General features: G+C 40.2%; 1 protein-coding gene across 2 annotated transcripts in view; it reads left to right on the forward strand.

Annotated features, from left to right (window-relative positions):
* pdzrn3b (PDZ domain containing RING finger 3b) overlaps positions 1-14163 on the forward strand; it is a 140651-nt gene extending 126488 nt beyond the window's left edge. For both annotated transcript variants that reach the window (XM_084727634.1, XM_084727643.1), the window contains 7 exons: positions 3149-3402; positions 6245-6332; positions 8998-9096; positions 9295-9357; positions 9710-9811; positions 10373-10489; positions 11781-14163. In XM_084727634.1, coding sequence (XP_084583760.1) covers positions 3149-3402; positions 6245-6332; positions 8998-9096; positions 9295-9357; positions 9710-9811; positions 10373-10489; positions 11781-13289 — 2232 coding nt within the window. In that variant the 3' untranslated portion in view covers positions 13290-14163. The remainder of the gene's footprint in view (positions 1-3148; positions 3403-6244; positions 6333-8997; positions 9097-9294; positions 9358-9709; positions 9812-10372; positions 10490-11780) is intronic.
* The last annotated feature ends 10922 nt before the right edge of the window (positions 14164-25085 follow it).

Here is a 25085-nt window from a genome sequence, read left to right on the forward strand (position 1 = left end):
TAGTAGTTTCAGCGCCTAACATTAGCTAACATACAAATTATGGTTGAAATGAGGACCAAATCCTTGAGCAGCCTCCTGTAAAGTTTGCAAAATTCATGTGCAGCTTTTCAATGTGGCCAACAACTAGTTAATGATGTTAACAGCAGCCTTAGTTCCTCCTTGCAACTGACAGTGTTGCAAACATTTGACCAGTGCATAGCTAGCTAACTAGCAGCTAACTTTGGCTACACTACAAAGATCAAATTACACATCAACTAAATGTTTCCCAAGGATGTTTTTGTCATTTTAAATAGTTATAATGATGCTGATGTGGATCCAAGTGTTCATTTTTCCAATAAGTTTGGTTTTAATTGGATACTTGATGCTATAAAAAGGAGGTTTAACATAAGGAATGACAGCTGGGCTGCATTTACTGTAAAATGCTATCGGGAAACTTAATTTTGGTTATTTTTAGCATACTAACATCTGATTTAATGTGATAAAGAAATTAAATAGTCATTTGAGCTTGAAAAGGTGCTTGAATTTGACATTGGAATATGCAAGAACCTTAGTGATGTCTTCTTTTATGTTATAATGTTATCTCACTTGTTTTGGTTGAGTTTCTGCTCCCAGTCGAGGCCAGTTTTCCATTTTTTCCTTTGCGTTAGCGGGCAGTGGTCTTAAATCTCAAGGTTGTTTTGTTATTAAGGTTTCTTCCATTAGTATTCTGTGATATGATAACTCGCTTTTCTCAATGTCGAATTATTCAGAGCCAACTGCAAATAGATGAGCTATTAATTTTTGATGCAGAAGAAGTAGAAGTTTAAGTCCGCTGAGATGATCCAATTATCCTGCAGGCCCAGGATTAGCATTAATCTGCTCTGGTTATTAGTGGGCACGTAGCCACTTCTAACTTCTGCATTAAGTTCTCTCCTTTTTTGTCCTTCCTCTAAGCGCACACATACAAGTCCTGTGCATTTGGTTCCTGTATGTACTCCGTTATGGAAATATGTACTCAGTTTTTACAATGTCTGGGTCAAAGTCAGATGTTGTATAGTATTGAGTCCCTGGAGGCGATTTAATATTGCTGCTACTCCTTATGTGCAGCACCACAGTTAAGTCTGCAAACTATGCCATGAATTCGAATGAGGCAGCCATGGCCAGAGGCAGACAAGAGCACCAACCAGGCACATGTTTATCAGAAAATGAATCTTCAAACACGGACGTGCATGTATGTTGGCTGTCAGGAGGAGTGAGAAGGGGCGCTAAAGATTTACGACACGCCTAATGACCTGCAACACTACTACATGCTCCCGCTAGAAAGTAGCTTAATTCTAAAAAAGCTTTGAGCTCGTGTGCATGTCTGCATGGGAGAGGCAGGAGGAGGAGGAGGAGGAGGGAGCGTTGAGTCTGTGAAATGAGAAGAGCCCCGGGGCTGAGATTGTATCAAAGCTTTCAACACATCCAGGAATCACAAACCAACAAATTCCGTATGATGTGGTGATTGAAAGCGGAACAGCAGCTCTGTGCAAACCCTGATAAAGCAGAGGGCCAGTGTGGTGACCCAGGATGCAATATGCATGGAGGCGGCCGCAGGGGACTTTAGCTCTTGAGTTCAAGAGGCTACCACTTGTTTTGGGTTCATACACAGAACAAAACACAACAGCTTCTATTTTTTTAAAGTGGAAGTAAAAGACCTAAGACTTTTTCTGTGAACACAAAGGTTTTTTTTTTCAAATGTGCGTTTGTATCTTGAAAAACAGACATTTATCAGGCATCTATTTCACATAGGGCTACAGATACCAGATTTTTTTCCCTGAGAGGGCAAATTCATGACCTACTCCTACTCTGCCACTGATCGGTGTACCTTGATATTCTTACCCTAACCCTAACCAATCACTCCACATGCCTAAACCTTACCAACTCAACCGACAAAGGCAATGAGTACGAACGACTCAGAGGTGGGGTAGGATGGGTCATGACTTTGCCGTCCTGGGAAAAATGGGTATACAGAAGTTGTAGGGCACTGAACTATGAGATTTTTTCAGTTAGGGCTACAGATACCAAGTATTTTTCCCAGGAGGACAAAGTAATGATCCACCCTAGTCTACAACCACTGTTTGGGTTGGTTAGGTTTCGACATGATTGGATTGGGAAAGGATTAAAATATCAGTACAAACCAATCAGTCAGAGTAGTTCAGGTCATGACTTTTACCCTCCTGGAAAAAAAAACAATGGCTTACTCACTACTCACTATGTAGTCCACTACTAAGTTCACCATTTTGTAGTGTTGTATAGTGAGAATTATTATACCCTATATAATGGGCTCAAAGCCGTGAAAAAATGTGTAAACAGAAGAAGCCTTATTTACTTCAACTCGTGAAAAATGGGAGCAAAAACAAAAATGTTGTGTTCATATTTTTGTTGACTGTACATCTCTTTTTGTTCCCACTGTAGATGCTGTGGTGAACTTCCACTGACATTATGGCATTTGGGCCAAAGCGCAATGACATTTTGGACAGAATAGATCTATGTGCAGACTTAAATCTTCTTTATTTAATTTTGAGTCTGATTGGATCCGGTGACACATCCTATTGAGGATCTCCACTCATCATCCATCAGCACACAGGGGCCCTAAGTGGCTCAACCAAACTTAATTAGCCTCTTCTCTGCGACACGCTCCGGCCTTTTGCGCAAATTAATCTTCTCAGGTTAACGTGCGGCACCCACTCCACTGTCTCTGACAGCAGGTCAAATTTATCCTCTGCTGAGAAATTACTTAGCTAAATGAGGGCTCCTCCATGCAGCTCCAGCTAATGACCTTGATTAATTAAAGAGAGACTCTTCCTAATTAAGGTCTTTTTCTGCTTGGTCTGACTGTGACCCTGTAAAACAAGCTGAGGCGGTAATGAGTCATTTCTCAAACAGAATATCACTGCTGAGTTTGTGTGGGCACAGCGCTTCATGTGAGGCCTTAATCATCAGAGATAATGATTACATCCGTTTAGAATAATGAAGATCCTCTTCTGTCTCAGAGATCACAACAAGTGGAAAAATGCTTGCAACTGTTGCATCCTCATCAGTTTCTTCCTGTTTCCTCTCCATCAGCAAACCAGACAGCCTCCTAGATGAAAGTTGCTAATTCGTTTCTCTCTGCTTCTCCTTCCAGGTCAATGGCAAGGACCTCTCCAAGGCCACCCACGACCAGGCGGTGGAGGCCTTCCGCACCGCCAAGGAGCCCATCATGGTCCAGGTTCTGCGCCGAGCCCCGCATCCCAAACTGTCCAGCCCGGCCGCTGACTCCCAGGTCTCAGACATCAGCACCCAGACCGACATCACCCTCCAGCACATCATGGCCCTCACACAGCTGCCTCCATCTTCAACCCCCATGACGGAGCTGGAGGAGTATCTGCTTCCAGAGGAGTAAGTACTGACTCAGATCATGAAGAACATGAAAGAAAGCCCAGATTCTAGAACAGTCATGCCCTTTACTTACAATAAACGACTTGCTGCCAGTGTGTGGTTCAATAGGCCAATTAATAGGTAATTTTATCACTTTATTTTGCTAATTTAATGGTCTGACAAAGAATGAGCAAGAGTCACTAAAGAACAACGGTAGGGAGAACAGCTTGTAGAGCCAGGATATTTGTAATATCTGTCATGGAGAATTAAGGCTTTATTTTGACCAAACCAAGCTTAGTGATTGTTGGAACAATGGAAAGACGATTTTGCGGTTTTGGTGAGTTTCATTTTGTTCTTCTGTTGAGTTTGAGTGACGTGTGTTTTGTAGTTTGGTAGTAGAGAGAAACTTGGATTGAAAACTTGTATTTTTCCATTTAATATGGAAAGCAGGCATAAGAATATTTCCTTTCTTGACATTTTAAGAGTTCATTTTGCTTTCTCATTGGACTTAGTGAATTTACTTAACATATTTAGCTTAGCAAACTCACTGCTCAAGCATTTGAAAGCTGAAACTACAAGAAGGGGCACACACAACTGTGCAAATATATCAGCAATTGTCATTGAGCTCATGGTGGCCGGTTGGACAATTTTAACATGCTGCCCAATCCTAGCACACATGCAGTGTGGGCAAAACTGCTGCCGAAGCTGGCCCTGCTCCATTTTTACATCCTGTATCTGCAGCTGTGTCCTATATCTGTCTATGTAGTTCACAACCCATGTTGCAGACATGTGAATAACAACCTGAAGGATGATAAAGAACACAAACAATCTCTTCCATCACTATATAAATTCATAATTGCCCAGGTGGGCAAAATGTATTGGCTCAACAGTGGCCTAAATCTGGCACACCTGGGTTAAGGGACTCTTGTCACACTATGGATAAAGCATTAGTCTGTTCAAACCAACACTGGTACTACACAAAGAAAAGCAGACCCATAGTTCATTTGAAAGCAGCTGTGAGGAGATGCAGATTACAAATACCCCTGGCAAAAATGTTTTGCCTGGCTCAACTTTTGCCACAACCGCATCATCCTACAAGGACGATTACTTTGTAACATGAATACTGTATTTCTACTGTTAGGCCCTCAATAATGCAATCTCTTGTTTTTTTGTGTGTGTGTGTCTGAGCGCCAGTTTTGTCTCTGACCCAAAGCTGGACCGGGTGCTTTTAAAGTGGAACTGATTCTGGTTTTGGGCCCAAATCGACCCAATCTACACCCACAAAATTTAATCTGGTGCCAGGACACAGCTATTTTTACTTTTATTTTTATATACCATCCAGATGAAGAGAAGCCTAGTTGAGACTGAGTGGCCTTACTTTAAAAAACACCATTAAAGGGATAGTTTGGAGTATTTGAAGCTGGGTTGTATGAGGTACTTATTGATAGTCAGTGTATTAATGGCAGTCGGCGAATGCCCACAATGCACTGCTATGGACAGGGTCAGCAGCAACACGTATTTTAGCCACCCAAAAAAATTAATATTAGTTTAGATGTACACTATATTTAGAATATTTTCACCACCTTATTTTGCTGTCACACAACTTTTTCTGATGGAAAGACGTCATTATAAGCCAAATATTGCTCTCTCCAAAGCAACCAAATTCCATTGGTGATGTCAGTCATTTTATCGCATAAAACACAGGAGTTGTTGGTCTGCTGTTTCTGCGTGACTTCAGTGTTGTAAATAGATGGTTCAGTTTTACCAAAGTCAAACAATAACACAATCAAACTAGCCAGTCAAGGCAGTGGTAGGCCAGTATTTCCTGTGTTCTGCAAGGTAGAATTACAGTTTTTCCTTAAGGAGTCTGTTTGCATTGGAGAGAGTGAAATTTGGTTTGATCATCTGTCAGTAATGTCTTTCTGAGGGCAAGGTAAAGTGGTGAAAATATTCTAATTATGGCACACACTTAAACAGATAATGATTTGTGTGTGTGTGTGTGTGTGTGTGTGTGTGGATCCTTTATTAAGTGGCTAAAACATGTTGCTGCTGAACCTGTCCACAGCAGTACAGAAGTACCATCTTCTGTGCTGGTACTTCTGCTGCTTCCAGCAGTACTACAGGATAAGTAGCGCATACACCCTCACCTCATACTATCCCTTTTAAGCTGAAGTATCACTGTGCTAACAGAAGGATTATTAAGCATGTTTCTAGGAAGTTCACTTCAAATAAGAGGATAGTTCTTTGCTGTCAGAAGTCAGCGATGTTAAAAAGGTCACTTCACCCTGAAACACCATCAGACCTTTTCACCTTCATAGTTAATTAAGAAAGTGGTACCTTATCTTCTTCTCCAGACCACACCGCTGTGATCACACAGGATGTGTCTAAAGTTTGAAAATGTCCCTGTCACTTCCTGGAGATGACGGCTCCCCCAGGGCATACAAATGCATTAAAATGATGGTTTAGCTCATTTGCATTTGCATATACTCAAATGGCATCTATTGTAGTGTGTCTGTGTGTGTTAAGCCCTGGAGCTCAGGGAGTCTGGCTACATTTTGCACTCTGTGGCAACAGCAGTTGCCCTTTAATGAATAACTGCGATTTCTTTAATTGATTTCTGAGTCAAATTAATAACACGGCACGGTAATTTGTGATTAGCCTCTGGGTGCAGCTTCAGTATATCTGATTGAAGAGTGATTTCTACATTGAGTTCTTATTACATCCTCTCTACTTCTCATTTAATTTGCAAACTCTGGGGCAAAATTAAATCCAGATTGACAAATGTGTTAGTAAATGATTTTTTAATATGTGCAGGTTAAATTTGCATTCCACTCTTTATCTTACATGCTTTGTCTCTTTGCAGGCATGCTCCAGGGCGTGCATACTTTGACCCCAATGATTTCCTGGAGGGCATACAGCAGGACATAGAGCGTGAGGAACTTGAATATGAGGTAAATAAACTCTCCTTTCCATGAAGATCTACATTCAGGCAGCGGTGCATTATTGGTACATGAGCAGAGCCAAGGTCGCCTCTGTGTCTCCACTCTGATGTCCCTGCTAGAGACCACAAATCCTGATATATCACAGTTATTGATGGGCCACTCTCCCTCCATACACACACTGAGATGTAGGCCAGACAGGAATCGAGTTCCTGGTTTGTTCCAGCAGATGCACACCGGTGACATCATTACTTATTAGTGACAAGGCCTAATAAGTCTTCCCCGCCTCTGTGGATAATTAGATGGCACAGATAATAAGTCCGCGGTGATGAATCTGATGATGCACGCTAACAATGCCTGGATGAGGCCATGATGAGGCCGTGATCAAGCTTTTGTTGTGCTCCTCCGGTGACCTCTGCCGACCCTGAAACCCCCTCCCACTAAACCCCCAGCCACCTACTGTTTGATATTAATAATATCCATGGCTGAGAGCAAAAGGTAAAGTTCAGGGTGGCTAATGGCAGCTGTGCAGCAGACAGACACTGACTGACATCAGTGTCTTTGTAGAAGGACTCTTCATCTTAGAAAAGAATGACTGACACACAATCCTGTGTTTAGAAAATATTAGATGTCTGAATGTAATCTTTATTTATTTATTTCACTTTTCTGCCTAATTCTGTAGGCTTTCAGCAGGTGAAAAGAGTAGTTTTACATGTTTGAAATTTTTTTTTTTTTTCTTGCCTGGTAGTTGCACCAACAGATCTTAAGTTCGAAGTTGGGCTGCAACTAATAATTATTTTCATTCAGTGATCATCTGCTGCTATCTATTGATCTTGCGATTATTTTCTAGATTAACTGATTAATTGTTTGCTCTATCAGATGTCAAACATTAGTGAAAAAGGGGGACCTTTGATTGGACATCCACATGAAAAGTGCTAGTGTTGATGTAAATGTGGTCACTTTCAGCAGTGAAATCCTCAGTGCTGCTATATTGACCAAGAAAGCTGATTTCTTGTGCTCACTCCTGCCCTCACTGATGTCACAGCGATGTTGTTGGTTTTAAGGAAGAACTACAGACTATTTTGGCTTGGATTTCTAGTCTCAGCCTTCTGGTAATCAGGGGGCATGCTGTATGTTTTTTTTTTCACCTAATGCCATGTTTTGGCCATCAGAGAACTAGACAAGGCTGACAACATGGGCGTGGGCATCAGAAGCTGGTGCACAATGCATCCTGGTACATGTACTGCAGGCGCTGCCAGCAAGGCTCCACCAGCTTAAGAACTTTGCTCTCTTGGTTAATATAGCACACACACAAGAATTTACTGGTTTAGTTTGATGCACCATCAACGGTGAAATGAAAACTGCCAAATTGTCCCTTTTTAATGTCTTGTGCTGTCAGTCCAAAAATCGATTCTTATAATAGCTGCCGATTATTTTTCTGTCGTTCAGCTAATCAATTACTTGACTAATCATCTGCAACTTTAGTTATAACACAATTTTAAGTGTGGATATTTGTGTATTACTAAATTGAAATGGGTTGCAGCACACAAACTAGACCTTAGAAAATGCTGACATCCAGTAGCTCTCAAGTGCAATTTCTGTGTAGCTAACTGAGCTAATATATTATATATATGTATATATATATATATATATATATATGTATATATATATATATATATATATATATATATATATATATATATATATATATATATATATATATGTATGTATATATATATATATATATATATATATATATATATATATGTGTATATATATATACATATTAGCTTGCTAATATATCACCTAATATATCATTAGATCTATTTAGTGTGAAGAATAAAAGAGTTAATATCAAATCTATCGAGAAAGTCACTAAATTGGCCTGAAATTTTTATTTTTGGAAGTTTTGTTTCAGCCTGTGATGCTTCACTGTTTCCCAGCAACGGATTTACCCTAATATTTTTATAGCTAAGGCGTTCCTTCAGTTGTGTTTGTGTAAACTGAAGTTAATCACTAGTTTGGAACAAGTTAACAGTTAGGACAGGAAGTTCACATACATTTAGCAATGGATTTATGAATAGCTGGCACAAGTAGCATGACAAAGAGCCAGAAAAGAGGTTCCCCCTGCTTCTTTATGCTAAGCTTAACTAACCAGGTGCTGACTGTAGTTTCATATTTGCCATACAGACATGAGAATGTATTGATCTTTTATCTAACTCTCTGTATGAGAGAAGTAATGTATTTTGCCAAATGTCAAACTATTCCTTTGAGATAGTCTTGAGTATTCAGCTGTAAACGTTTTGGGGGGTTAACCCTCACATAGCCCAATCCTCTGCCCTCAAAGAACAGCACTGCTCGTATCTTTATCTGTATCTGTGAGATTACAGGTGTTGACAAGTGAAAAACGGGGCTCTGCCCGTCTGCAGTCCACTGCATCATCTCTCATTCTGTCACCGGGCCTCTAAGAAAGCCAATGGCTTCCCTGCGTCCAGCTGAAAGATTCATTACAGTGATTGATGGATCACTGTTGCTCCATGATCCCATTTCGTAGTCAATATATTCAGTCTGTCCAGAACAACCTTAGAAAATATTCAACCATTTTCTACTCAATCTTGGACAAAACCTAAGAAGTTCTAGATGTATGGGATGTTAACTTGTGTGTGTTTCTCACCAGGAGGTGGATTTGTACCGAGCCAACATCCAAGACAAGCTTGGCCTGACGATCTGCTACAGGACTGATGATGAGGATGAGACTGGGATCTACATTAGTGAGGTATGTGCTGCTGGGAAGCTCTCAAATCTACTTTAGCAGTCAGTAAATAGCAATTGATAAGACTGTCAGCAGTGATGATGCTCGCTTTAACGCATAAATAGAACCGATATGTCCAAAAGGAGGTGAAAGAAGTGAAGGTAAAACACAGTGAGAGTTATCTCAGAGTAATAACCCTTTGACTCTTGCTCTTTTCTTTAGATCGATCCAAACAGCATCGCTGCACAGGACGGCAGAATAAGAGAAGGAGACAAAATAATTCAGGTAAGATCATTGCAGTCTCAGCACATTAACTTTTACCTCTACCATTCATTTTATCTCTTTTTCTGACTCAATTTCCTGGCTGTAAACTGATATTTGAAAAAGAGAGTGTTTCACCATCAAGACCTCTAAGAACTAGTGGTTAGTGGGCTGCAACTAATGATTATTTTCATTGCCAATTAATCTGTCATTTATTTTCTTGATTAATCGATTAGTTGTCCATAATATGTCCGCAAATAAGACACCTAATTGATTAATCATTGCAGCTCTAGAGGTTAGAGTTAAAAGTAGCATTAATGGACAAATTTCTAGGGTAGAAAAAACTCAATTTCAATATCTCCCTCTGTACTTAAAGATCAACGGTGTTGAGATCCAGAACCGGGAAGATGCTGTGGCGCTGCTGACCAGTGAGGGGAACCAGAATATCTCCCTGCTGGTGGCCAGACCAGAGATCCAGGTAATGAGAAAGTGTTTTTTTTTTCAAAAGAAAGTTCTGTTCTTAAAGGTGCTGTTTATGAAATTTACCCAGAAAATCACTGTAGAGCACCAACATCCCAGACCAAAACAAATCCACATGAAAATCTAGGGTTCCCTTCTAGACATGACCGCTTCCAATGGAGACTCCTGAAACTCAAAACAAAGTGTTAGAATACTGAGCCATTGTCACACTGCTTAGTTTGTTACTGTATTGGATATTTATTCACCTTAAATGTTTCCAGAAACATATTATAGTGTATTGTTTAGCCGTGATATAATAAATTTACTCACTAGGCCGCCATGTTGAAATCCAGACACAGGAGGAAACATTCTCTGCTCAGGAGGCATCACTCCTCTATATCTTTACATTACAAATAGTTGTTTCCTGGCATCTAATGAAGCTGAATGTTGTATTTTGCACCTTTAATGCCAACAAATAAGAGTTAAGACTTCCAATATCAGATGCTCCATCTTGTGAGTCAAACTTTACAGTTGAATATTTGCATCTAATGAGGCGTCTCTTCTCCCCGCTGCTTCTCAGCTGGACGAGGGCTGGATGGATGATGACAGGAACGACTTCCTGGATGACCTCCACATGGACATGCTGGAGCAGCAGCACCATCAGGCCATGCAGTTCACTGCCAGCATGCTGCAGCAGGTACACACACACAGACACACACACACGTGCACAGCGTGAAGAGGCAAAGCACCACAATCAATCTGCACTAACACATATGTTCATCTATAGATTATGTTGGCTGAGCCAATTCTGCTGAGAGTAACAGCTGTTGGCAACATTTTTTCCCTTTTAAAACTGTCATATGGAAAAGCACACGCTCATTGACGAAATTCTGAAGCCTTTGTTACAGATCCATACTTATACTAATAAAGTAGATTTTTTTAATAGATTTAAAAGTTGATAAATTATATTTGTAAAATGGTGTATTTCCTTCTTAACTCCATCCTTTCAGTAGCAAACAGTTATTTTTTCAGAGGGGGGAGCAGGGATCTTTAGGGAATGATAGCAAGTCAATAGTATATGTGAATTAGAAGTGGATTAAATTGTTGTGAAATTAATTTAAGATGCAGCTTAGCACTGTCAGTGTTTCTAGTCACATATCTGTGATTACTTTAGGCACCTATTCATATTTTCAAAATTTATTGTATAAGGGTTTAAAACATTGTGATAGAAGTATATGATGATCACTCCAATGCTCAGTTGTTTCAGCAGTTTTTGGGTTGATCTCATTTATTGCACAGATTTGGTGCACAAATAAGCATTTGACCACTTGAGAAAGAAACCGTCTCACCACAATGAAGTGGTTACCATGGAGACTAACATCATCACACATAAATACAGTTGGGCACACTGAATCCACAAGAGTCTCAGCTTTCCAGTCGGACCCAATTTATGCAAGTCCAATACTGCTGAGAGTATGCAATATGCAGATATATTGAAATAGACTAGGCAAAATCAACATATATACTGCATGAAATAACTACATGTTTTTTGTCCAAAACTGCATGGAATTAGCATGAAGTGGGCATATCTGTGTGGGTATCCATAGAATCCATTTTCATGTAGATAAATCATGTTTTCACTTGCCAAAATTTTGCTCAGCTTTGGAGCATTATTTAACCAACTTCCCAACAAGGTAGCATGACATGGTGCTAATGGATGTCTTAGGTCATCTAGTTTCATATGGTGTCAACATCTTCACTGCCTTTAAAACTCAGCCTGCTACAGCCCCTGATCAAACTATATTATCTCAACTAAAAAAATTCTTGACCTATATTATTAACAATATATGACAGTGACCTGTGTAGTTACAAGATATAAATTACATATTAAAGAATGTGAACTGCAGTATTTTCCTCACACAATCAGCGACCTTCTGTTTCTCCTTGGATGCATCGCTATTTCTGAGCTGTCTATCTGTTTTTTACAGAAGAAGCACGAGGAGGATGGAGGCACCACAGACACAGCCACACTGCTGTCCAATCACCACGAGAAAGACAGTGGAGTCGGCCGTACAGATGAGAGTACGCGAAACGATGAGAGCTCGGAGCAGGAGAACCTTGGTGATGACCAGACCACAGCCTCCAACACGCTGGGCAGCTGCAGGAAGCTCACCTACAGCCAGGACACGCTGGGCAGCACTGACCTGCCCTTCAGCGGCGAGTCCTTCATCTCTGCAGACTACGCCGACACAGACTTCCTGGGCATCACGGCTGATGAGTGCGAGCGCTTCCGGGAGCTCCTGGAGCTGAAGTGCCAGATGAGGAACAGCGGAGCCCAGGGCCTGTACTGCCAGGGCGGTCAGGACCAGGACGGCGTCGACAAAGAGCTGGAACTGCTTAATGAGGAGCTGCGCACCATCGAGCTGGAGTGCCTGAACATCGTCCGCGCTCACAAGATGCAGCTGCTGAGGGAGCAGTGCCGTGAGTCCTGGATGCTCCACAACAGTGGCTTCCGCAACTACAACACCAGCATTGACGCACGCCGTCACGAGCTGTCAGACATCACAGAGCTGCCGGAGAAGTCAGACAAAGACAGCTCCAGCGCCTACAACACCGGCGAGAGCTGCCGCAGCACTCCTCTAACACTGGAGCTGTCTCCAGACAACTCCCTCCGTCGAGGGGCAGAGAATCAGGGTCCGAGTGGGGCAGCCGGCTCTTCCAGCTCCAACGGCAGGATGCTCAAACCTCTCCTGTCCCCCGTCCAGGAAGCCTGCGGGCCCAGTCGGAGCAGAAGCTCCTCCAAGGATCCAGATGGAGCCCTGCAGGCTGAAGGCAAGGAGAGGAAGCTGGGTGAGTCAAGCAAGTCCGGGCGGAGCTTCTCCCAGCCACACTCACCTTACAAGCACGCCCACATCCCCGCCCACGCCCAGCACTACCAGAGCTACATGCAGCTGATCCAGCAGAAGTCAGCCGTGGAGTACGCACAGAGTCAGATGAGTCTTGTCAGCATGTGCCGGGACCCCATCACCCCCAGCGACCTGGAACCCAAGATGGAGTGGAAGGTGAAGATCCGCAGCGACGGCACGCGCTACATCACCAAGAGACCCGTCCGGGACAAGCTGCTGAGGGAGCGCGCCCTGCGCATCCACGAGGAGCGCAGCGGCATGACCACGGACGACGACGCCATAAGCGAGCTGAAGATGGGCCGCTACTGGAGCAAGGAGGAGAGGAAGCAGCACGCGGTCCGCGCCAAAGAGCAGAGGCAGCGCCGCGAGTTCATGAAGCAGAGCCGAGCCGACTGTCTGAAGGAGCAGGCGGGCCCCGAGGACAAAAAGGAGCCCAACATTATCGAACTCAGCCACAAAAAGATGATGAAAAAGAGGAATAAGAAAATATTTGACAACTGGATGACCATCCAGGAACTGCTGACCCACGGTACCAAGTCACCAGACGGCACCAGGGTTTACAACTCACTCCTGTCTGTGACTACAGTCTAAGTCCAGCCAGAGGGGGACAGACTGGAGCGTGATGGACTGTACATAGGACACTACCAGTTGGGGTAGAGATTCCTGCCTCGTTCAATGTGGCAACATTTTGTAAATATGAAATAAGGAAAGCCTTTTCTGGACATCTGCCACCTCTGTGGTGAAGAGAAGGTCCTCTAGATGACGGTTGGACTCGACATGAGTGGGACATGGCTATGAGGATGATTTGGAACCTTTTTTCAAATTCTTTCAAGTACCTTTTCTACCTTTGTGCTTGCTCTTTTTAATAATTTTGGAAACAAAAACACAATATTTGACTTTTTTGGAAGGTTTGGAAAGTGTGTAAAGACCGTGTGCCATACAGTACATAAACAGCCAGCATTTACACTATTTTACATTATTTTGTTCGTACTATATATCTCTTATCAGTATTTTACTGTTATGCATACTTAATGCTTTTATGGAAACAATGCTATTTTCCTGCAAGGTAGAACACATAATCCTTTTCAAAAGGACTTTTGTAAATTAAAAAATAAAATTTTTGTAACAAATCCACTTTTTTAGTTTGAATTTCTCTCTAATGGTGCTGATTTCCCAAAGTTAAAACCATCACCAGCGATGTACCATCTGTTACATAATGTAGAGACCATCATAACGTGATATCATTGTGTATGTACGTATCTTTAGACAAGATGTCTCTCACGTTGAAATTTAAATGTTTAAATGTGTTTGTTAAAGCACACCTTGTAGTCCATTTTGCTTTCTTAGGGTTTCATGTATTGAACAGAATAACAGCATAACAAATCCTTAGTTAGCCACACAATTTGATGTCTTGTAAAATGAGAGAAATAATAAATTATTGTTTTATATATGATGAACTTTCAAATGTTGTTTGAATTTGTCATTTGTGAGAGTTGTTTGATCACCAAAAATGTAACCCCACAGGGGAAAGAAGAATCCAGATGAACCCAGCATGTCACATCGTGTTTTACATAGAGAGTAGTCCAACTGGCTCTGTTGGGAAAAACTGTGGGAGTCTGAAATGATTTGTTCAAGAGAAACATTGTTTGTCTGATAGCTTGTCATTACTGCAGCCTGTTAAAGCCTTCCTCTGAATGAATGGAGCCTACAGTCCCCGCCAGGCTCCTTGCACTCTCATCCTTATTCTTTTATTCTGTCTCAGTTAATACTTGTCACTTTTACACTACAATATTGCTGTACATTTATTAGCAAACCTGTCCATTTAGTGTAATACAGTACAGCAGCTTTGATCATCATATACAGTCCTGATCAAAAGCACAAGTTGTACCAGAAATATAAAGTGTTAAATGTAACATAATAACATTTAACTCATACACAGTGTAATTAATCAATCATCAATCAACATTACACACTGTTTCTATGTTTGCATATTGTGTCACTATCAAGGTGTGACCCCAGTCTTCTACTGAAGGGAGGGATGCCTGTGCACTTCACTAAAATATGACATTCAAACAGACCATGTAAAGTAAAATCAAAACAAAATATTTATCATGACAGAGTATTTTATTTATTTAAAAGCTTTTCTGGAGCTGAACTTTAAAGTTTAACATCTTTCTAACAACAAGTTGCAACACCCACATAGGCCTCACAAGAGGTCTAATCAGACAAATAAAGTAGAGCCATTTGGGTAGACCATGGTTGTGTATTGTAGGGCCTTTAACAATTACATTTAAAGGGACAGCTCACCCCAAAATCAAAAATGCATTCTTCTAGGTAGACATCTCTACGGTCGATTTATCTAAAACTCTGTGACTCACACAAAAAAAATCTAGTACTACAGGTAAGAGGGAAAAAATACTTTTGATTTGGGGATGAACTGTCCCTTTAACTGAAAATATGTGCTTACAAAAACTACCTCTGCTCTATAAATTACACCCTCAATAGCTATTGTATCAAATTCCCAGCATGTTTCGTTCCACAGTGACGTGTAAAGTAAGATTGTTCATAATGTAAAACACCAAAGAGCTTCATTCTGTGCAGCACTGAGTGTGAAAAGTCCAATGATCCATCAGATGATGGTCCATGTGATACAAAATCCACAAGGACATCTCTTAGGTTTGAAAATAAATGTTAACACAGGCTTGGACTCACTTCAAATCCAACTTTTCTTTTGGTGCTTGTTCAGCATTACTATTGTAGAGTTTAACACTGGGTAATAAAAGCCCCCTTGATCTCTTGTTGAATACATTTTTAAAATATAGGATATGCATTCTTAATGGGAGCGCAGAATCAGGCTCTCTGTTCATGTAAATGTGCCAACTTGTAGTAATGATATCAGAAGTCCTGAGGCAAAAAGAAGTCTGTTGGCTGTGTCTGTGTTTCATGTGGGGCAGCAGCATGTCAGGCTGGCATTAACATAAAACAGTCCAATCAGCAGAGATCCCTGCTGTCCAAATCTGACAGTTGAAGCCTAACAATAAAAAGTGTGTATTTATCTTTTCTCTTATTATGAGCATCTACCCTCACATGAATTTCTCAGTGGTGTCTACCCTCAATCATTGCTCTCTCAGCCAAACAAAGTGGCTGAGAAAGAGCATAACAAATATCTGATATAAAACACTATGTTGTTTTATGTTGTAACCAAGTTGTCTTTGGCATGCAGCTTCTCACATGGCCGTATCTCCTCGCTGGGCTGATGGTTTATTTATCTGACTCAAGACTCCCACCATCTGTTAGAGGGACCTCGTACCCTCAGTCCCATATGATCCTTCAATTAGCAGCTCAGTGCCTCATTACTGAGGACAAAGGCAGCCCAGACTCTCTGCTGATACACTACTTTTGTCATCTTACCTAAATCAAATGCATCTTTTGTTTTTTAATGAGGCAACAACAATTAGGATGACATTAATATGCAGTGTCTTGATAATATTCTAGTGCAGAACTTGATTTAATCACACACTCTAATCATAATCTAATGCTGCAAATAAGGTATGGTTGAGCTTAAAGGTCCAGTATGTAGGATTTAGTGGCATCTAGCAGTGAGCTTGTTTTACCCTCCCCTTCCAAGTGTGCAATAAAACTGACCGTGAAACACTGTTGAAATCTATAGAAAACATGGCGATGCAACATGGTGGCCTTTGTGGACAAGGTAGACATAAACAGCTCATTTTAAAGTAACAAAACTGTGATTTTCAGGTGTATTATTGAAAACACATTTTTGAACATTATGTTCCATTTCTGCCTTATTCTGCCACTAAATCCCTGTAAATCTTACACATTGGAGCTTTAAAGCTGTGCTAAATAAATACTTTATCAAAAATGGGTCATTTGAGTGTATGCAACGTGTGTCCATCATAGTGACAAGCCCAAATAGAACTGACTCAGTTTTCCTCAGCTACTCAGCTCATTTTAAATGTAAAGATCAACCTTACATGAACAATGTACAGTGAGATTCAGCTGCATTTAACTCATCCAAAGTATTAGGAGCAGTTGGCAGCCTCTGAGCAGTTCCTTAAGACCAACTACAGTCCAAGCCAGTGCCTTGGTCAGGGGTACTGACAGCAGAATCAACCTAGTATACATGTTTTGATGTTTTTACGCATGTTTTTAGCAGGTCATTGTTTCAGTTTTAGAGGTGGCAACTTTATGTATTTGGTTTTCACTGTTCTCATTAACCTCAGTTTCAAAAGGATACAGGCAGCTATTTTCAGCAGTAGCTCTGGCGCATCTAATACAGTATATACTGGTGAATATAGTGGAGCATTTAACATCTAAAAAGCCATACATTTTTCTCAGGAGATGGTAGAGTCCAAAACAGAAGAGAAGAAATGTTGGACTTAGATTAGTTGAATAGCTGGAAATACAACTTCAAATGAATGCTGATGCTGCTCTGTCTGCTGGATGTCCTTGATAACACTAGTCACATCAGCTTTATCAAAATCAAATAATACCATGTTACATTGTTTTAACCCAGTTATATCTAGATTCTGAGCATGCTATTTACAGGACACTTCAGCAATTTAATATTTCACTTTGACGAAAATTGACAAAAATATTGCTAAACATGAATCCTACACTTCCAATGACATCGTCTAATCAGACACTGCTCTGTGCACTGTAAACACCCACATCTTCCAGCTCCATAATCTGGTTTAAGATTTGAAATCTCCAAACTACAGTTACAAAAATGCCACTTGACTCACTTGAGTCATTTTTTCACATAATAAAATTATTTCCACGGGCTGAGGAGCCCCAGAAACTAGTAAACTGATTTTGACATGTAAAATCAGTGGAGTGACCCTCTGATTATCATCATCAGGTTAACTGCTGACACAATGTCAGAGCAAATAAGTCAGCTATAACTGACCACACTGTTGTGGACTCACATTAAAACTCCACACTACCCCTCACCAACAGAGGAAAACTAAGGGAAAAAATAGTGCTCACTCAGTGTCAGTCTGTAGGTTAGAGGGTAACATGGTAATGTATTTTCACTTCTGTCCCGTTACACTCCCACAAAAATACTCTTATCCCATCCTAATCCCATTACAGAGTAAAAAAAACAAATTCCTGTTCCGTCCCAATGCCAGCAGAATGATTACCGTCCATCCCATCCCGTTCCTGTCAGTCCACAGTCAACACACAACATTACACACATTTTTATGTTTAAAAAAATGGATAATTTGTTCATTTGTTATTATTCTGCTTCTGCCTGCTCCCATTGTTTTTTTTTGTTTTTTTTTTCCTTGTTTCCCGTCCTGCTCCAGTCTCGGTGCCCATTCCGGCAAGAATTCCCCACCGGATCCCCCCCCACCCCAGGCCCGAAGACGTCCTCATCCCAGCGGCCCACAGCTCCTGTGCTAGCTGTGTAAACAAGCACCAGTGCTACTCTAATTAAGTGCAAATGCCCCAGACTGCTAATGACTACAGTGTTACAAGAGAAAAGGTCCATTCTGCAATTATTCCCGCTTTTGTTCCGGGTCTAAGAGTGAGGTACAAATCCAAAAGGGAGGTTGACTGTTTGTTTTTTTGTTCTGCCACCAATGGATAAATGAAATCGTAGTTGAATAAAAGTCTTCTCGCAAACTAACGGCTCAGTTGACTATTTGAGGGGCAGCCCCAGTGTTTATCTTACTATTTCACGCCAGGATGACTGAAAAAGGTCTATTCTTTGCTTGAGAGAGCAAGTAGTTTTATCAATGTAGATTTTTTTTTATCACATTTCAACAGAGTACCCCTCACTACAAAATGCCCCTCCCTCATGCAACTTCTATGTACTACACTAAAACAAACACTTATTAATATGTGAATTACTGAAAACAAAATGCTAAAGGACTGTAATTGTTTTATAAAATCAAAGCTTCTGTCTTCAGTTTGTATTATTTGTCAGTTCATATATTCATCTGTTGTCTGTTTGAGTCTGCATCACTTGAGAGGGATGATTATGATAATGAGAGCAGCCCAGGGTGCAAGCTCAGCCTCTTCCTTTATGTCTGGTAGAGTATAATTGATTTCTCCTTCCTAAGCCTGACCAAACCCAAGCCTTGTGATTTATGTCTGGGTACAAGTCTCTGTACACACTCTTTTAATGGGAGATAACAATATGGCATGCAAGGCAAACAAAAAGCTCTAGCAATCAATTCTGGGATCCTCCACTCCACCACCACGAGAATTCTGGGAGATTAGTCGATCACATACTTGGCTTTACTACCCCCATGTATTTTTATTATCTTTGGGATGAAAATGTTCATCCCCCCCAACCATTTGACAGTCCTGTGTTTGGGCTGGAGAGCCAGACTCATCAGTTTAAATGTCAGCGCGGGGAACAGGCCGACATTCCAGTGTACTCATCCATTAACTGATAAGGAGGCGGCTCCTCTGCTGCCTGCGAGCGCCACTGATTCTGAAGCTGTTTCACTGTGAAGACTGAGAAGCACTGAAGGGCTCGTAGCTGCTCGACAAGCCCGGACATTATCTCTCACACTGTTGCATTTACAGGATCACTGTCATAGTCACAAATATTCATTTTGATGGACGACAGTGGAACTCAATTCAAGGAGCCATTTGTGGCATGTCTTTGTAAACTTGTATACTGTAAAAAATAAACTGTTTTAACTCAAAAAAAAAAGTCAGCGTTAGAAAGCCATCAATCAGCAATTGGTGATATCTTTGTCCCCCCCTCTGTTCTCTCAACTGGGAGATGTTACACACACTGTGTGCGTTCACTATGTCCAATAATAAACTTACAAAGTATCAAGAAATTAAATATTCTCACACTTATTTTCCTTTTTAAATGGAGAAATACAACCATACACCTTCTGAATTCAAGTTTCTCTCTTTTACCAAACTAAGACGAGCTTAACTGGCTCATTAAATCCTCTGAAATTTCACTTCATTCAGACCCGAAAGAAAAACATGTAAAACTCACCAAAACCATCTTTGTTAGTCTGCCAACTCTTACAACAACCACCAAATCTGTTTAGGTTGAATTAAATCCTTAATTTACCGTGTGAAAAGAGTGCAAATAGTCTAATTCTGCAGGCTGTTTATCTCTCACTCCTCATCCAGCTCAGTACACTCACGGTCAGGCTGAGTTGGTGTGTACTGTGCCGCTGGATGACGTTGCGGCACAGAGCAGCATCCGTCACTCTGCAGACTGTTACATTATCAAAATAAAATGACAAATATTGCCCCCAAAACCAGCCAAAAAAGCAACCAGCGATGGATTCAGCCCATCATCGATGGACGATATATTCATCCAATCACCAGACCCTAGTGTCCAGTGTGCCTCAAAATTTTAAGTTGACTGAACCTGAAAAGAGAAGCTGAGGTCATTTTGTAATGTAAGATTTTAAGCTGGACCGGCCTGTGATCAGTCACTGTCAAAATACATATTTGTTTTAACTTAAAAAGTTAGTGTCCAGGCTGTTCTATAATTTTAAGTTGACTGAATTTGAAAAGACAAGTTAAGGTAATTTTGGAATGACTGAAAACAAATGTACTTTTCTAGTCAAACAGACACACTAATTACTAATTCAGTTGTATTTGAGAAAACATGATCAAAAAGTTTAAGATATTAAGAAGAACCACCAACTCTTCAGTCACACTGATGAACATTGCAAATTTGATTTCCTTTAATGTTTTGTCAGTTTGAATAGTCAGTTCATTATTTCACACAAATAATGTAAAATTTATAAAATGTCGGTGTAAGGCTGTAGGGACTGAATTCAATACTAACCATCATCATGTTTTGTTGTGAAAAGAAAACAACCATGACTTATCTAAAACTGTAATAGAGACATGCAGCATGTTTTCATCATACACGTTTTCTTCAAACTATCAAAAAAGATGATCCTCAGGAGAGTCTTAATGTTGGGAAGCCTGCTGATATGCTGACTTCTTTAGGAACTTAATTCAATTAGTTGATTGAACTCTGTATTTTACATTAATTAAACTCATCATTTCAAGTCAAAAGACTTCAAGTTAGAAGAACTCATGTTTGTAAGTTCTGAAGTTTTCTGAAAATAAATACTAGATTTTTAGTTAAATTAACTTGAAGAAATAAAACTTGTATATGTGAGAAAAGACTAGATGATTCCACTAAATTCTTCTATGATTTTTTCCTATGTAGCACTTGATTTTTGCATGACCTAAATTAAGATGACCTTTTCTTTTTTGTTATTCAACCTCAGAGGCACCACATCGCTCCAGCAAGTTCAGCAGGTGCTGAGACTGTGTTAGCACATCTCACATGCTGGATAAAAGAGAACAAGCTGCTGGATAAACAGAAAGAACTGCTGAACCACATACTGTCTGCACATCAGTCAAAAAGGTTGCACTTAGATGTGAAGCCATGTCCTCGGAGCTTTTGAATCTCTGACTTCTGAATATCTGAAGAGCTGTGTTTCCCCAAAATGTGATATTCACAACAAAACTAAAAGCTGCGCCCAAGAAATATATCGCTGATGTAAAACTGAAGGTCAGCATGGAAAATGGAAATATCACAAAATATTACTTTCTGACTCAAGGCAATAAATCTCTAGCTCCCATTACTAATTGGAAATGTGTAAATCTTCAGTAGTGATTGGTGCAGCTATTTCCAAAATTTAATTAGTGGATATAGAGCAATCATTCTGACCTCGACTTGCATGACTGATCAGTGGTTTAAATCCAGTATTAAGAATACTGTGATAACCTTGCTAAATATTTATGGAGTCATAGGAGTGCCTTAAACAAGGATAAATCTGTAAAAGAATAAGAAAATATATATGGAAATATACAGAATAATAAATAAGTACTTCACTGTTGTGGAAATATAAAGACAAATGAGATATGAAAGAAAAAAAGTGTATTTACTTATAAAATATATATATATTTCTTTTTGCATTTAAATTACATTGCATTAAATGTATTTTTCATGTAATTTATTTATTTTCGTCCCTTTATTTTAACTTCTTTTCCCTATTGCCTTTTCTTGTCCATTTATTTATTCTTCTCTATATTTCCATAATTACTTTTACATTTACTTTCCGCAATGGATTCATGGTTTTACATAAAGTCTTGAAAGAAATTTTAAAGTTTGAGTGAATAAAAATACATCTAAAACATTGGTATGCAGTGCAGAACAGAGCATCACCTCAAAAACAGTTTTCAAAGAGTTCCCAAAAGCCTAAATTAGGCAGCAAATATTAAAAAACATTAAGAAAAACGTGGCATTTTCTAAGTGAGGTACTGTATGAACAAACACCTCTGTAAACAACTGTTACAACAATTACTCTCATCTGTATCTTGACTGACTTCATCTTTCATGCTGCCTGCAATAGTGTCAAAAAGGGCAACGATGAAATACAAGCGTCTGATCAGCTGGGGGCTGTTTTGAAGAAGTGCCAATTTTATAGTATTTTACAGCATTTTATCGCTCCTATTTCAATCCAGAATAACGTGTTTGCTGTGAAATCATACGTGACAGCCAGGATAGATGAGCAAGCCTGCAAAGGTAACCGAATATATCACCCACATAAAATGAATAATAAAATCCACAAGCTTTTCTGATTTATCACAAGTACGAGATGGAACAACACAGAGACGTTACAATGATTAATGGCAGGAGAAAAACACAACATGTTTACCTGCAGGAGATATGAGCCTGGACAACATACAAGAGCCTGACTTATCAGCTAGGATGTAGAATGTGATCCAGAGGATGTTTTGATATCACCATTATGTAAAGACAGACCGTCATATTTTATCTATCAAAATGTAAAACAGCCTGTAAAAACAACATAAAAAAAGACCAGCATTAGCAACCTGTTATGCAGTGATTTGTACAATAACTCACATTATGTTTTTAAATGTTTGAACAATCAACTCATCATCAGTCATCTAGTCAAATACAAACCATTTGGACTACAGATGTACACAGTATGTCACAGTAAGACTACAGCCAGCTAGCAGTTCTGTGAGGCTGAACAGTGTACAAACATCAACATGCTCACAATAATGCACAATGGTAACATTCTGCTGTAACATGTATAATATTTACGATGCTCATCATAATTTAGCATGCTAAACAAATTACACAAACTACAAGAGGTCACTCAATTTAGTGCAGATCTCCACCAGATGAAGCACCTACTGCAATTCCTCCACATCTCCCAGATACAGCCAGCAGAGATTGCAAATTTTTTGTATAGTATAGCAAGTTTTCTTATATGTTTGCATTAAAGTCTTTTTTTTACAGTATATTCTTAAGATTTTTGTTAAATGCATAGATGCATGCAATGGTCTTAGTATAAACTTAATAAGGAGACAAACTGAACAAACAATCCCAACTTGTCAATATAAAAACTTATTTATCTGTAACATTACAAGCAACCAAATTCTAAATAATTTACACTGTTCATAGGTCAGAGACTGCATGTCCCATTGGAAGCTCTGACTATTTAGTAGGTTAATGTTTTGTCATAGTGCTGATTAGATCGCCCCCAGTAACTGAATTTAATTCTAATAAGTACTAGTATTATCATGTTCAATTTCTCAAATTTCATGAAAATCGTCTCAGAATTTAGCAAGCCACAGTCAAGTTTGTTGTGAAGTCTGCATGTCTCATTTATTTACCAGCAGACCTTGAACACTCCTATATGGTTATTGTACAGATGTATAGCAGCGACGTACATCAGTGGCAAATGAGGTAAAGTCAAAATGGCGGGAATTTATTCTTCTAGTATTGTGTCTAACTTTAGTGGATCCTAACATATTGGGTATGGAATTAATCTGCAGATCCTTCGTGTTTTGGATGAAACAAAATATTTTGAGCCATAGCAAAGGCCAAAAGGTGGCCTGCAACAGACTAGGTAAGCCTTGTTTTTAGCCTAAGCCTGAGTCAGCAAGCGATGTAAAACAGAATAGTCAATAGTCAATAAAATTTTCAAGAACTGTGAATCACCACAACCAAGAGAGGTCCTTGAGCAAACAGACCTTACGGTGTATGAAATCTATTAGACTGATGGGCCCCTGTAGTATGTGAGATCATGCAAATACAGACACTAGCTCCATTCCTGTTGGTCACCTGCTAATACACACATACAGCCCATTGCATGACCTAACTTTGGGGAGATCATTACAGCTGAGGCTGATGGAAATGCCATTCGTTTTACAGGTATTTGGCCAAAGTACTTGATGAAATTCAGACTCTCACAGCAACAAGATATGTGGCTTTGAAGAGCCTCACTGAGAAAAAAAAAAACAAAGAAAAATATGGTGCCTGACTTAAAAGTCACAGAATGACTTGAAAGTTCAGTTTCCCCATTAACTCTGAGCGACCTTCAAACTGGTCTGACACAAATGTTATGGTGGCACCGTGATTATCTGTAGTCGGGCCTGTGGGTTGCTGGTGCTTCTGTCTTTGACTCATTTCTTTTCCACTTTGACTAAAAGGTCACGACAGGCAATACAGAGACAAATAACCGATCAGCTAGAGGAGCGGATATGTCGCATAACCTTCTCTTTAACCAGACCGAGGCCTGGCAAGGACATGGCAAAACTTTCACAAATGACACGTAACATCAGTGGTAACAAATAAATGCAGAAACATAATTTTTTCACTCAATAAAAACTAAGTATGATACATTATCGTGTGGAATATCGTACCAGAGACTCTGGACACTATACTGTAAAACTCGAGGCTTTTTTCCAACTTTCCCTCTTCATTTGAAAACATTTGGACTCATCTTCTTACATTTTTCCATCGGATGAACACAAAATGCGAGCCAAAGCATTGAAAGCCAAAGACGCATAAATGTCTCTAACTACGCATTTGACCCTTGCATGGTCTTGTTAGCTTCAAAGGCCCCTTTTGCTTGTGTTTTGTTTATGGCCCAGCGGAGCCGTAACTCACAGCGGTCCGTCCTCCCACAGCTCGTCCCTCTCTGCTCAACTATTCTCACAGCGCAGTTTCCTGGGTCAGATCGCATGAACCTCTATGGCTCCCCTCCCACAGATTTATTGGCTGACAGCTAATTTATCCATTATACACATTCCAAATTATATGCTTCAGTCAGCAGGATGGCGGCAACAGAACAAGGAAGGAGAGAAAGAGCGAAAAGAAAAGAGAAGATGTGCTGTCGTTCTTCTGTGTCACCACATCTCCCGCTGGATCCAAAGGATTTAGCTCACCCTTGAGCAGAGTGTATCGGCGCTCATGTTCAAAGAGACTCTGCCGAGCGCGGCGCCTCATAACAGCAACATCATTAAGTGTTAAGTACAGCACTGTCACAACCGGCTGACTGCATGACTGTAGAAAACCTGCCGCCACCAAGAGATAAGCAG

The sequence above is a fragment of the Lutjanus erythropterus genome, chromosome 2 (genome assembly GCF_056507025.1).
Source record: "Lutjanus erythropterus isolate fLutEry1 chromosome 2, fLutEry1.hap2, whole genome shotgun sequence".
Classification (NCBI taxonomy): domain Eukaryota; kingdom Metazoa; phylum Chordata; class Actinopteri; order Lutjaniformes; family Lutjanidae; genus Lutjanus; species Lutjanus erythropterus.